Raw genomic sequence first — 15,089 nt, forward strand, 5'->3', positions numbered from 1 at the left:
ATATAAAAGCATTTTAGGACTTTTAACGAAAATAAAAGAAAATTCTTGCACATTGGATTAAAATCATCAACTCATAATTAATCGTAGTTCAATTAAAATTATGCATAAGGAATAGATAAAAAAAAATTTTTTTTATTAGGCAGTTTAAAGCCCTAAAGGATATCATATTTTAACGGCCAATTTTATATTATCACAAATAAAATGGCGGTAGATTGAGAAATTTGTCACCACAATTCTAAATCTTACAAAGTTTAAAAAGGTACATAGATAGTTAATATTTAAAGGCATTAACTTTGTAAGACAAAAAATACTGAAATATGTCTTGTTTGATGTCAGTAACACACTACTATTTCCTTACCAATTAGAGGATAAGGTGCTTCATCTTTTCCAGTTTTCACCCATAATTTATAATCCCTAATACCATTTTCCTAAAAAGAAAAAACAAAAACAATTAATTAATATTAATTAATAAATACGGTATAATGTAAAATTTTGTGAATGAGAGAGATTTACTAACCAAATAACCCAATTGTTGTAATGCTAGTTTTATACAATCTTGACTGGTGAGTCTATTGTCTACTTTAAGTGTTTTGCACTGAAAATAAATAAAAGTTTATCAGAACTAATGTTCGAATTAAAATCATTGGGCATGTAAACCGATACTGTAAGTATTCTTTGGTATAAGGAATCCTGTAAACTTACAATTTCTTCACCGGTGTCTGGTTTTCTGAATGATATCTGAATTGAAGTTTGAGATTTTCCTTCTTTCTCTTTAGATTCTTCAATTAACCTGAAAAAAAAGAGAATGAAATTAATTATCTGTTGTCTTGTCACTACCGATCAACAAGCAGGAAGAAACAATCCTTCCAATATCAAATATATAAGGTAACTAACATTTGACGTTGTTCAGAATCAAAATCTGTTAAAATTTGTAAAATCCACTGTCTCAGCAAATTAAAATACTCGTCTAAAAAACATTAAAAAAAATGCAATTTATGTCATTTGCACGCATATTCAAGCCGGAGTCCAATTATGCACACGAATACTGCAACATTTCAACTATGATCTTTGTCCTCGCAGGATGGCGACAATTTAAGTTTCGTCCCTTCTTCAAATCTGTAATGGATTTTGGTGTTTACAGACCGTGCTTCTTTCTTTTTTTTCTTATACTCATTGAGAAAATATGTTTGTTTTAGGATTTTCCTATCCGTGCTCTTTCGACTAGATCAACTTCAGCTACTAGACCAACTTCAACATCATAATCGTAAATTTTCTCTTTCTTGTAATTAATTCTCATCATAATATTCTTTTCGTTTTTTGTTATTATTCTATTTATAACTAACAGATGTGCAAGCAACATTCTTATTCTATTTTACCTGCATTAAATGTTATAGGGCGTCTAAGTTGGAAGGACAATTTTTAGGTTGCACAGTGCTCATAAAATCATAGAAAACTCATAAAAGAAGGTGTTATGCAGGTGTCCCTCTGTTACTATATTCTCTCTAGACCATTTTGATCTTTATTTACTAGCACGTGGGTCTATTTTTGGTCCACATTATTCCAAATTCTATTTTCACAGTCTGGTGGTAGTTGTGTATTTTACCAAGTCTAAATCTTTTCAACGCTAATCCAGGCTTCAATCCTACTAATAGGCTACTGTAAAGAAAGAGTTGTCAGACGAGCCACCGTTTCAATAATTCTCAGGTACCACGTGGCTTTTATTGCGAAGGTTATAAAAAAATGACATAGCGTACAACACCTGATTCTCCGAGAAATATATATTCTGTTTGCCCCCAAATATATAAACCTTACAATTAAACACTCACAGAATACACCAAAGAAAACTCACAAGTCAGCGGGAGGTGAAACTTCCAAAAAAATAATAATAATAATGATAATTACAAGAAACACATAGAAAATATTTATGTTCCAGTAAAATAAGAGAATAACCTGCATTACTAACAATGCAAGAAAATTGATAAAGATGGAACAAAAATATATTCTATAGAATTTTAATTCTTTTTAAGCTCTTATAATGAAATCGCTGAAAGCCGGAAAAACACAAAAACATGATCATTGATAACTTCCGTTCCGTATTCAATTGAATACAATACAATATGTTTATTCAATTGAATACAATACAATATGTGTTTGCTACAAACACATCATACCTTTCGTATTTTGGCCGATTTAAAAATAAAAGAAATATACAAATAAGTAAATAAAACTTCCTACAAATATGACATTTATAATAAACTATTTAAAACGTAATTATTTTTTTACAATAACTTTATTAATTATGAAGGATGCAACTCAGAAAATTAAAATCGGATTTTTAAATGAAAAGTTACCCCGAATGTTTTATTTTTTAAAATGTGGTTATTTAGTTCAATTTTAGAAGAAGAAGAAAAAAAAAAGGGCCATTAAAAGGTTATTGGTTCATTCTTTATTACTATTATATACAACGCTGTCTTAAATAAAAAATACAATACAAATTAAATTCTTAACAATAAAAATTAAATTGTTCTACGCAGCACTATAGTTCATATTTATATAGAAGATGCACTACTATTACATAATCCCTTTGGCGAATTAAGGAACGCTTTGGTTACCATTAAATTCCAGCCAACTAAAATTAAACTAATGATAACAGCAATTTTACTTTTTCTTTTATATACTCGTCTGGACTAATCGTATAACTAACTCAATGCTCTTCCTTTTTCACAGAGAAGTATAAATGTAGTGTAGAAATGTTAAAAAGCAAAAAAGGAATTTAAGACCTTTATAAATGTTTTATTGCATTTAAATTTAGAACATCGTAATAAGAATTTTTGTAAGGTTATAACAATGATATAGCTTGAAAATATATAAAAAAAATCATAGATGACAAGACAGTCTCTTGTTTGGAAAGACTGCGGATATTTTGGCGTTATGCTATTTAAGTAGCTTCAAGAGGGAAACAAAAGCATCAAATCTTTCTCAATTCAAATTGGTCCATATACTCTTTTTCTTCTTAAAATCATTAGTTTCACGGTTTGTAGTAAAAGAATTGTCCGAGTGAACAGGAGCAAAAATAGTGCTGGTGGCTTTTTCTGGAAAATGTCGTCGTTGAGCCCTTTGAGCAACATCGCCTTGGCGAGATTCAATACCAGCTGCACATTGTAAGCAATCTATATCATTAATGGCGTTGGCATCCTCTTGATTGTTAACTGATTTATTAGTGGTTTCACCATCACTTCGTGCAATTGAATTAGTACTTGGATTACCTTGAATTTCGACACAATCGCCCATAATTAATTCAAAGCAATCTGGCTTTCTTTAAAAGAGATTTTCCACACAAATAAATAACTCAATACCTTTTCATGAAATTTTCTCTTGTAGCAAAAGATCTAGTAAGGCTAGGTTGAGGATAAATGTGTTTTTATTTCCTTCGTTTCAATAAGATAAACAAATTCAAATGATCAAAAAGTTTAGTTGTTGCCACAATAAGAATGAGAAATATTCATTACGTTTTTATAAACTAAAGCTAACCACATGATTGCAAATTTTACAAAACAGATAATTGATATTTTAAGCATGAATTCCTTTTTTAAATTTTAACTTTATAACGCCAACATTAGGGCTTATATCTTATGTATGAAGGCAATGCAAAAATTTAACTTTGTACACACTGACATTGGATTTTTTTTTCAAATAATATTTTTCAAATTATTATTAACGATCTACTATTGAATGCGAGTACAGCAGTGAAAATATTTACGCTTTACAAGAGTATTTCACAACGTTTAAATACTATATAAAGATGAAACTAGAGCTATACATTTTCTTTTTTTAGTAAAAGTTCTGCAATATTTAGGAGAAAAAAATATCAAACTTACTGTAAAAGCTTCTGCTGCCACAGATCTTTAGTCTTTAAAGAACTGAAATATAAAAAAAAAAAATTAATTATAGAGAAATTCTAATATTTTATTTGTAAATAAAACAAAGAACTAATGCTTTTTTTTCTTTACCTTGTGAAATATTATCATTCAACACTATAATTTGAATCATGTTACTGTGTCACATTGAATGAAACTACAAACGCCAGATTTTAATTTTTAAAAAATGATGTTTTGAACGTTGGAATAAAATGATTGTCTTAGCACTTTGATATTTAAAAAAAAAAATCAGCTTTAATTTTAAGGTTTAGACTAGGTTTTTTCTTAATTTTATTTTTATAATCAGCGTTGAACAGCTGATCCAATTCTGAGTTTACGACTACCAATGTCCAACTCCGTAGCCTTGTAATTTTGAACCAAGATAAGGGAACTCATGGATCAAGCATTGGGACAAACTAGCCTTCATAAAGGTCTAATTAGCATTCGGGTTACATGGGGTGAAAAAGCAAGAAAGCTTCCAACAGTCAGCCCGACGGTAGAGGATTCTTACCCTATATCCGTCTACCACTGAGGATAATTTATTTCAGCATTGTGGTCGGTGCGAGACGGAAGCGGAACACTAGGTTAATCTGAAGTCACTTTTTTCTGAACTTTGAATTGCTTATAGATTTTAGTTTAGTTGAATTACTTATAGATTTGAAAATAGATTTTTCCATGAATTATTTTCCCCGTGGTACAGCATCATCTTAACCGAGTCACAAATTTATTACAAAGGCATATACGCAAAACAAGCACATATTGAAAAAAAAAAATAGATAATGCGTATTTTCCAATGAAATTTAGTAATGAAAAAATCTAGAGAAACTAACGAGAACCGTTCTAATTATACGAATTTCCCTAATGACTCAGAGTGGTAAATTAAATATTTTGTCAATGGATTGAATCATTAATTTATATTTCTAATCATGGGTTTGAAAAAAAAATATATATATTTCATTCTATCATGATGCAGATATCAATGACGCAACAGAAAAACAAAAATTCAAGACTTCGATTTAGAAATAACAAAATGCCTGCTTAACAAAAATAATAAGGAATAAATTAGAGGATATTGAAACAAAGAGACTTTTCATTAGTAAGCCTGATTTTGAAACAGGGTTATTTAATAAGTCATTAGAGCACGGTGTGTGGTCTGTTGACAGCACTAACCTTGAAAACTTCGACAATCACCTGTTCGTGCAGTATATAAATCTTGTCTCTATCTTATATTTACTAACTAGATGCGATAAACGATATTTTATCAAACGATTACGGCAACATCTCAATTTCTAAATGAAAAAAAAAATTAAGTTCGACATCTTCATTAATTGAAATAAAAAAAAAAATGCTTTCATTCAAGTATCAAAATTCGGTAAATTGAATGTAATTCGCTATAGTTGTGCATTAGTAAATACCTAATTTTTTAAAGCTTTCCACGGACGGCTTTATGTTAAATATAGCAGGAAAATTCCTGAATTAAAACAGGAAAATCAGAAAAAGTTCCTACTTTTATATTTGACGATTTCAATATAGTGGGTTTATTCATGAGTTGCATATTTTTTTTTCTAATTTTTTCTTTTTTTTTAAATTTTGAAATTTTTGCACATTGTTATTTAAAAAAAATCACATCGCTTTAAATAATGAATGTAATTCGTAATAATGTTAGCATGTTAGTAAATAACTTATCTTTTAAATAACTTTCTGGGCGGCATTTTATACTAAATAAAACAGCCGAAATTCCTGAATTAAAACGATAAAATACAAAAGAAAGGCTCCATTTAAATTTAATGAATTCAATATAGTGGGATTAATTATGAGTTAAATCATTTGTTTCTTAAGTTTGAAATTCCTGTACATTTTTATAAAAAAAATATATATATAATTTCCCAATAAATAATGAATGCAATTAAATCGATAGTTGCGGGATTGTATAAAATAGTTCGTACTTTCCATAGAAAATATAAAAAACTGTTAAATGTTACAAACATAAGTATAATAAATTAGAAAAATTTTAATTTCAAATTTAAAAACGTTAAATGTTATACAGAAATGAAATATTGTTTTAAATGAGAACTCATTTAAGAGATTAATAATAAAATTTTAGTATTCTGATATTGATTCAAACAAAATTTTTCAGATGAATTTTCCTTGTATACTTTCAATTTTCAGTTCCGATTTTAACATAGTATCATAACTCATTTCCCCTTTATTTATTTATTTATATTTTAATTCATTACGATACTCGGTACTTGTAGTCAAAAAGTATTTTATAATACATAGTTTAAAAATAATACATAATTTATGAAATTTTAAAATGTTTCAAGTAAAAGAATAAAAAAAATTCCAGGCAATATTTTTTACAGAGGGTTTACAGTTAATTTCTCATTTTTAAAATATTATTGAAAAATTTCGACTTTTACATTATTGGCTTGAAATTACAAATTTATTGAATGCATGTGACTTAATTGTAAGAGCGGATTTCCGTTGAGAAGGTTTCAAAAATTAGACAATAGAACATTATTTTAAATCAACAAATAACAAGAAACCAAAGGTGGACGAGCACAAATACGCTTAAAAATGTTACACTACTTATTTGAATTAAGCTCGTGGTTTAATTAATAACATTCGCCTATTAACTGCTTTATCTTTTTTTTCTTCTCATTAATATGACAATAGGAAAAAATTGATTCTAATTGTTAGATTGAAAAAGAAAATAAAAGTGCAGATCGCGTTAAAAGCAATTCATGTTAACGATATCATACTATATTTTCAGATATTTTTTTAAAAGAAAAAATGAAAAGAGATACTATTTAACAAATTCAAAATCCATTTAAACAAATCCATTACGTTTCTGGTTTAAAACAAATCCATTTATCAATACAAAAGATAAGATGGTGAAGATAATGAACTTTTCATTAAAATCTAAACAATTGTTTCTAAACATTAACAATTTTAAGTCCCCCCCCCCCAAATAATAATAAGCAATCAATTATTCTCAAAACAGGTAATAATAGGCAATAAATAACTAGCAAAACAAGTAATAATAAGTAATAAATTATTATTAAAACAACAACAAAATTTCGTATCTAAGCAAAAAATATTTGGCAGAATAATGTCAAAGATTTTCTAATTTAATCACCTAAGCACATTATCTACAAAAACTGCAAATATAAATCAATAGGTAAGCCCCCTCATTAGCAAGCAAACAACCTGCATAAGAAGCTAAATTAAAATTTATAAAAATGTTAAAAATAAAAGGCATCAAAATTTTAAGGAGTCCATTTAAGCTTGTTTCGACAACAAGGGGGATTGAAATTTCCAAAAAACATGATTACTTAACATTTGAACGGTCTAACAATCCAACACAATCATTTGTTGCCTATTCAAACATAGCAACGTAATCACTCATGTAGAGTAACCCACAAAATATAAACCAACCGAAATTTAATAATTGATGTTAAATTATTTCATGTATTTATATCGATAAACTTATTGCGCAGCGATGTCACACAAGTTAATAGAAACTGCAGAAAACCAATAAAAATAAATAAGAATAGTTACGAATTTATTTAGAGAAAATAATAAATATTCTAAGTAATAAGTTTCATCTCAGATAATATTGTTTAATTTACAAAACTTATTGGACAATTATAATAAATAAGAATTGATTCCTAATTTAAAATGATAAGAATTATGTGAAATCTTTCTTCTCAACCGAAAAACAGTAATACCCCAAAATTTTACGAAACAACTGCATCAAACAAATAAATTAATGCCGTGTTGCTTGGTAGCAAACTCTACTAAACTATTTTCAGAAATTTAGTTAGCTAATAAAAATAATTAAAAATCTATTGATAGTTTAAAAAGTTAATTAAGTAAGACATTGACCTAGTTTTCAAAACAGTAACAAACTATTTAAAGAAGCAACTACTGTTTAGTCACGTATTATAACAAGTTTTAGAATAATTAAACTGAATTTTGATTAAAAAAATACATATGTATAATTTTACCGTTTATAATCCATTAATAATTAAGAAAAATATTTTTTTTAATTTTACAATATAGAAAAAAAAATATTTAGAGAAAATAATAAATATGCTAAGTAATATGTTTAAGCACATATAATACTGATTAATTTACATAACTGATTATTCAACTAATTAAGAATAATTAATAATATATTCATATTTTAAAATGATAAGAATTACGTGAGATCTTTTTTCTAGATCACAAAACAGTAATACTTGAAATCTTTTAAGAAAACAACAGCAACAAATAAACAAATTAATGTCTTAAAATAAATAATCCCAAGAAACTGAAGAGGTAAGATATTGCTAAATTAAAAAAAACTTTATTCGCTTTAAAAATATATATATAAATAGGAAATATCCTCCTCAAAAATTTATAAATTCCTATTTATATATGTCTGAAGCGAATGAGGTTTTTAATCAAGTAAATTAATGTCTTGTTTCTTGGATTCTACTAAATTTTTCCCGAAATTAATTAGCAAACAAACAATAATAATTAAAAATCTATAAATAATTTTAAAAAAAAGTTAACTAAGAGATTTACCTGGTTTATAAAACAGTAACAAACTGTTTCAAGAAGCAATTGTAATAAATAAACAAAGCAAGATGATTTGCTACGTAGTCACGTATTATAACAATTTTTTATAATAATTAAACTGCTTGGTAATTAAAGAAATATATATATATATATTATGCGAATAACTTTACCGTTTAAAATAGCTTCTAATCTTCAAAAACGGAGGACTTGTAAAATGCATGTTTTAAAAAAAGCACCAAAATATATCCACAAGTTATAAGGAGTCAGTAGCACAACATAGAGAATAAGTCAACTTGAATCACAAACTTCTTCCTTTATTTTTTCTCTCCGGAGAGCAGTGCATCCAGGAAGAAACACCTCCACAAACTGAAGAAAGAAGGCACCCCCTCTGTTGTTACAGGTGTAGGGTAGGGGGTCGGAGAGGATCTGTCAAATCCCTGAAGGGTTGGTGGGTTGGATAGAAAGGTCGAACCCTCCCTTCCACACGTATCGTTTTCTTCACCCGCGACATCGAACTTTGGAATGCAAGTGTGACTCAGTTCAACTTTTACATATCTATTTTGCATTGGAGTGAGGATAAGGCTAATCGTGATATTGCAAATTTCTGAATAACGGGACTGTATTGTTGCTTTGTTCAGAGAACAGAAGCAGTTGAAATTTTGAGACAGAGGAAAAGAACCCCTGAAGAGTTAGAAATTACGAATTTCAATTGATAAGAATATTTTGGGAAAATACCACCTTTAAGAAGTGTTGTTCTCATACATTGATGGATCTATAGTAGTGAAATTCTATTATAATAACGTAGAATATGCGTGGGAAAATGATGACTGAATATTAAAAATATTCCATGACAAATGCAGTTAGGAATGAGCGAAATTTTTAACGTTTCTAGGTGGTTATGATAAGGTTAGGACAGAAACTAACCTTATTAAAAGATTTATTTTAGCGAATAAGTAATGCTTTTTAATATAAAAAATTGCTATAAGTAGTTATTATAATAAATATCTAAAAGTTCATTTACACCTTTCATTATTAACAATTATAATTATAAAAAAAATAAATAAAGAAAGAAATATTATTTTTAAAAAAAGTAATTTTTTTTTGGGTGAGAATAGGGTTTTATTTTTTTTAAACTGTTTCAGATGGTTTTTATTTAAGATATTATATTTACCTATTTTCGGACTTTTTAAAATTAAGTATAATATTTCTTATAGGGTTAATAGTTTTTCAGAGTGCAAGTAGTAATAACTATTTTCGATCATTAGAATACGAAAGAATTATTAATACAAAACGGATTAAATTGCATCTTTTTGCATTTTTTTTTTCGCTAGAAATTTTTTTTATTAGCTGTCTTTATATCATTGATTGATTCAAGGATATTACTTAAAAATATCTTATTGCTGTATAAAAAAAACAGCTATTTATTGTCAGGAAATATTCGAATTCGAGAAACTTCAAAATACATGAAGATGCCTCTTGAGAAAAATCGGGATGGAAAACTCCTAAGGAATAAATCTTTCCTAGAACTTAATGTAGCTATATAAACTCTCATTAGAAAATTTCTAAACAAAACCTAAAACGCTGGCATATTGACAAAAAGAATTTTTTTACTAAGTAAAATAATAACTTTTTGGCGATTTATAAATTCAATTTTTTAAAAATATTAGTAAAAAAGTGTTTTTAAGTTCAAAATGCATGAAGATGCCGCCTGAGGAAAATCGGAAAGGAGAACTCCCAAGGAATAAATCTTTCCTACAAATTAGAGGAAAAATTTAGCTATGTAAACCCCCATTAAAAAAAATTATGTAAATTAAACCTAAAATGCTGGTGTATTGACAAAAAGATTTTTTTTAATAAGTGAAATAACTTTTTGGTGATTTACAAATTCAATTTTATTTAAGTCTTTTTAAAAAAGAGTTTTCTTAGATGCCGTCCGAGGAAAATCAGAAAGGAAAGGCCCTAAGGAATAAATCTTTCCTACGAACTTAAGGATAAATTTAGCTATGTAAACTCCCATTAAAAATAAATTATAAACTAAACATAAAACGTTGGTGTATTGACAAAAAGAATTTTTTTACTAAGTAAAATAATAACTTTTTGGTGATTTACAAATTCAATTTTTAAAAAATATTATTAAAAAAGAGTCCTTAAATTCAAACTGCATGAAAAAAAAATACTCTTTTTTAAAATTTGGAATGCGGGAAAATGTCTCCTAAGGAAATCGGTAAGAATATTTACATACATCTTCCCTACGAACTCTAGGAAAAATTCTTTTGTTAGTCAGGAAGAAGAGAATCTTTTAAGAGATATCAAGACAAGACTCCCGACAGACCGACTACCTCCTTATAAACGATTCTCCTATCTCTTATTTAGTTGTTCTTTGATAGGAAGATTGGCATTTTTAAAAATAAGGGAGCCTATTTTTCATTATTTACTATAAGAATTCCGATTAGTGGGTCCCATTTTTGTAATCGCTTTGCTGAAGAATTTGTCTCGTGTGTACCACCTACACCCCGACACTGGGTCACTGTGTCGTTGAATAAAATAGGAAAAAAAATGCGTAAAACAATTATTTTTGTTATTATTTACTTGAGGTATATAATGTCTACATTCCATTAAGCTTTTGTCTACACAGATTAGATAAACTAATAGGAATACAATTAGTTCGGAATGTGGTCGATTTAGTAAAATATAAAATCATATATTTGTCTCGTTGAAAAGATTTTTTTTTTATATAAATAGACTCGTAGATTTATCTTAAAAAATTTACGATAAATTATTTCTGTGTTTTTAACAAAAAGGGGGGGATTCTGTAAAAGATAATTGCCTAATATTTACACTTTGAAGTCGCATAAAGTATTTCAAATTTCTGTAAAATATTTAAGACTCGTTTTAACTAACCCCTAAACCCGTAAAGAAGTTTCTACTCTATTGCCTATGTAATACATTGATAATTAAGATTTTAATACTTCCAATAGCGTCATAACCATTTACAATATATATTTAATTTTATAAACCACGTTGGACAGCCGATCCTATGCTGAGTTTGCGACTATTAATGTTCAAATCCGCAGTCTTGTCATTTTGAACCCAACCCAGAAAACAAGGGAACTTCTGGATCAAACATTGGGACAAACCAGCCTTCGTAGAGGACTGTTTGATGGAATTAATCAGCATTTGCGTTACACGGAGAAGAAAAACACGAAAATCTCCCATGTTTAGCCGAACGGCAAGAGAATATTAATCTACTGAGCATTATTTACATCAGTACCGTGGTCTGTGCAAGTTGGAAGCAGAATTCGTATCAACCAGTCACCTTTCGGATTCGAATATTAAGGATGGGAATTATATTACGGATATTAAGGTTGGAAAAAAAAATTGAGTGGTAATTATTGTTCAAAAACTCTTACAGTACACACATTAAATTTCATCATAATGAGTAAGCTGTTTCCTTTGCATCCGATACATCAAAAGCGATATCGGCAAAATTGAAAGTATCCGTACCGCAAAGACGGATACCTGCAAAGTCGCTTTTCGCACTCGGCGATCGGATTTCGCGGGATTAGCGCAAGAAATCTTTTTATCTTTTCAGACAGCTAAGTATCTAATAAGTAAATTGGATGGCGACAAGTTTTATCGCCTTTTTTTGAGCCTAGACAAAGAGATTTGCTCTGCAAACTAAGATTTAAGACGAATTTGCAATTAATGATTGGATCAAAAATATAGAAATTTTAGTTTTCCAGGAAAACGTTGAGGAGTTTTATGTAGGATTCAAATAATTACAAGAGTTTAGCTTTTCTTTAGCCATCGCGCCTGTGCTAGTTCTTAAAATGGCGGGAAAAGTCAACATGGAGAAAAGTTACAGATTTGAGAAATTGAAAAAAGCGCTTCTGGTCTAATTTTTAAACGTTTTAAAACTTATTCCGATTCTGCATGGTTTATAAAAACTTGCAAAACAAAGTAATAAGGCATTGATTTTGATAATTTTAATTTTTGTTTCGAAATATCGACAAATTGGCGATTTTTTTTAATAAAAAGAAGTTTAAAAACTTTTAAAAATTTAAGTTATTTGTTTGTCTAGATAATTCTTCACGGCAGGATGTCATATATAGTTTTAAAGTTATAGCTTTGCTGCAAGTGTAAGGCACTTAAACTGTGTGTTTTTTTTTTAAAAATATTTTGGTTGGCGAAAGTGCTTCGAGAAACCATGTAAATTAAAATTTCGATACATAAAACTGTAGCACTCTTTCAATGATTAAATAATAAATTACTCTACTGTGTGAGGGACTGGTGTAAAGTATCCTCAGTGGTAGGCGGTTCATGGGTTAGAGTCCCCTTACCGTCAGGCTAACCGTGGGAGGTTTCCGTGATTTTCCTCACCGTGTAACGCAAATGAGGGTTAGTTCCATCAAAAAGTCCTCCAGGAAGGCAAATCTCTCTCCCCTTTCTTCTGTATTGGGTTCAAAATTACAAGGCTACGGACTGGTGGAACATTGGTAGTCATAAACCCAAAGAAGTGGGTTCAACAACGGTTAAAAAATAAAAAGTATGATGAAAATTCTCTTACCTAAAAGTGACAACGACGTTCGTTGTTGGCCACCCAATAACGAATGCCGTAGCTGGTGATTTAATGGACTCGCATACATCCCCTAAACACTGCGATAACCACATCTCGCTCATGCGTATTTTTTCTTTTAGTTTGTATGTGCCACCAGATCTCGGCTTGGCCACAAGCAGCAGATCATTGAATAAGAATAAATGTCTGTCCTGTTTTTGTACACCCATTGTGAAATGGACAGGACTTTCCATGATGAAAACCCGATAGTTGTCGTCGCCCCATAGGTGATGCTTTTTCTGAAACGACACAGCCTCCGGTCTACTCGGACTGCAAGGCCTAGGAAGAAAGAAAAATTATATGTTTATTATTAAGATATGACGATGCACTTAAACATATCATTATAAACGATATAATAATGCACTTATAAAGAAATTGTCAATATAACGATATAAAAATACATTTTATGCAAAACGATCATTATAACGAGTAGAGCGTGTACAAACCCGTTCTCTGACGATATAATGACGCACTTATCAGAAACAGTCATTATAACGACATAACGATAAACTATTAAGAAACAGTCGTCATCTATATATATATTCCTCTTATGTGGCACCAAAAACGAGTGTATTTCTCTATTTAAATTGGCAACACTAACTTAATTAAACTACAACTTCTAAATTCAGTGGCGCGACAGTCCAAAGAGGGCCAAGGCCTACTGTGCCCATCTCAGTTTTCTTGATCTTGCACAGATGTTCGGTGGTCAACCGAACGCGGAACCTTCAGTGTTTAGTCCCAAAGCATGCAAGGTACTCATTTTATCGATCCACTGAAGGGATGCAAGGCTGAGTCAACCTTGCCCGGCCCCAGATTAAACCCAGGACCAGTGTTCGATTCCCGCAAGCAACACTAAAGTCGTCTATAATATATTTTGTTAGGATGGCAAAGACTACTTGGGGCGGCCTTGAACTGTGAAAAGCTGTAGTGCTTTGAAAGAGGAAGAAAGTTAAGTATTTGTTTTAGATTTATTTTGTTAGATTGTCTTAAGTAATAAATAATTACAGTAGTGTTAAATAATGAGTTATACGTCACGTATTTATTTAGATTCATTTTGTTAGGTAGTCCTAAGTGATAGTTCGGGTAGTGTTGAATAGTTAGTTATATGTTACGCATGATATAAGAATATTTTTGTATTTTTATAGAAATAAAAATTTGGTTACGAAATAATTATTTATACTTATTATTGATCCTTTCTAAAATGATTGTAGAAATAAAAAAAATAAATGAATAAAAAAATAAAAAAAACTGGTTTTTTATCGTTTCTCCCGGCAGAAAGAGAAATATTTTTAATATTTCTATTTCTGCAGCCTACGATGCTTTAATGTCCCGCATTCACACTCATGGTGGTTTGTGTGACTTAAATGGTTGTCGGACAGTTTTTTAACTATTACTAAAATTCAATACATAGAGAACTTAGACAATATCGAGGACATCTCTATAAAATTGAAATCCAAGTATTTCGCATTAAGAAAAACAGTCATCATAACGAAATAATGGCCCAATTATAAACAATAGTTGTAATAGCGATATAATTAGGCAATTATAAGAAACTGTCGTTACAACTGTTTAATAATATGCGTACAAGAAACAGACGTTGTAAAAAGATCATAATACAAATAGTCGTTATAAGGATATGATAAATGACAGTTTTCTTCTCTTTCTATTACTTTAAATTTAAATTTTACATTCGTTAAAAAGGACTTATGATTGCATACAGCGCCATCTTTTTGAATTTTACCCCTTAAATAATTGTTTGCATTTTCAAACTTTGACTATTACTTTAACATGCCATCATTTTTTTAAAATAATTTTTATTTTTTTCGTTTGCTATAGAGTTGATATCTATTAAACTTATTATTTCAAAATTCCAGAAATCTTGTAAAGTATCGTCTGCCGGCCCAAAATCGAATCATTCGAAACCGATCATTTCGAAAAATTGTTTGCTAAAGATAAAGCAAGTATTAACCTGACAACTCAACTTTTGCTGG

At 29.2% G+C, this 15,089-nt stretch overlaps 1 protein-coding gene across 4 annotated transcripts in view; it reads right to left on the minus strand.

Moving 5' to 3' along the window:
• LOC107440570 (uncharacterized) overlaps positions 1–15,089 on the minus strand; it is a 449,104-nt gene that overhangs the window by 8,491 nt on the left and 425,524 nt on the right. For all 4 annotated transcript variants that reach the window (XM_043043457.1, XM_043043458.2, XM_043043459.2 and 1 more), the window contains 5 exons: positions 13,051–13,377; positions 3,879–3,920; positions 703–790; positions 518–595; positions 359–428 (listed from right to left, as the gene is read on the minus strand). In XM_043043457.1, the coding sequence (XP_042899391.1) occupies positions 359–428; positions 518–595; positions 703–790; positions 3,879–3,920; positions 13,051–13,377 (605 nt within the window). The remainder of the gene's footprint in view (positions 1–358; positions 429–517; positions 596–702; positions 791–3,878; positions 3,921–13,050; positions 13,378–15,089) is intronic.

Source organism: Parasteatoda tepidariorum, chromosome 8 (assembly GCF_043381705.1).
Source record: "Parasteatoda tepidariorum isolate YZ-2023 chromosome 8, CAS_Ptep_4.0, whole genome shotgun sequence".
In the NCBI taxonomy this organism is placed as follows: domain Eukaryota; kingdom Metazoa; phylum Arthropoda; class Arachnida; order Araneae; family Theridiidae; genus Parasteatoda; species Parasteatoda tepidariorum.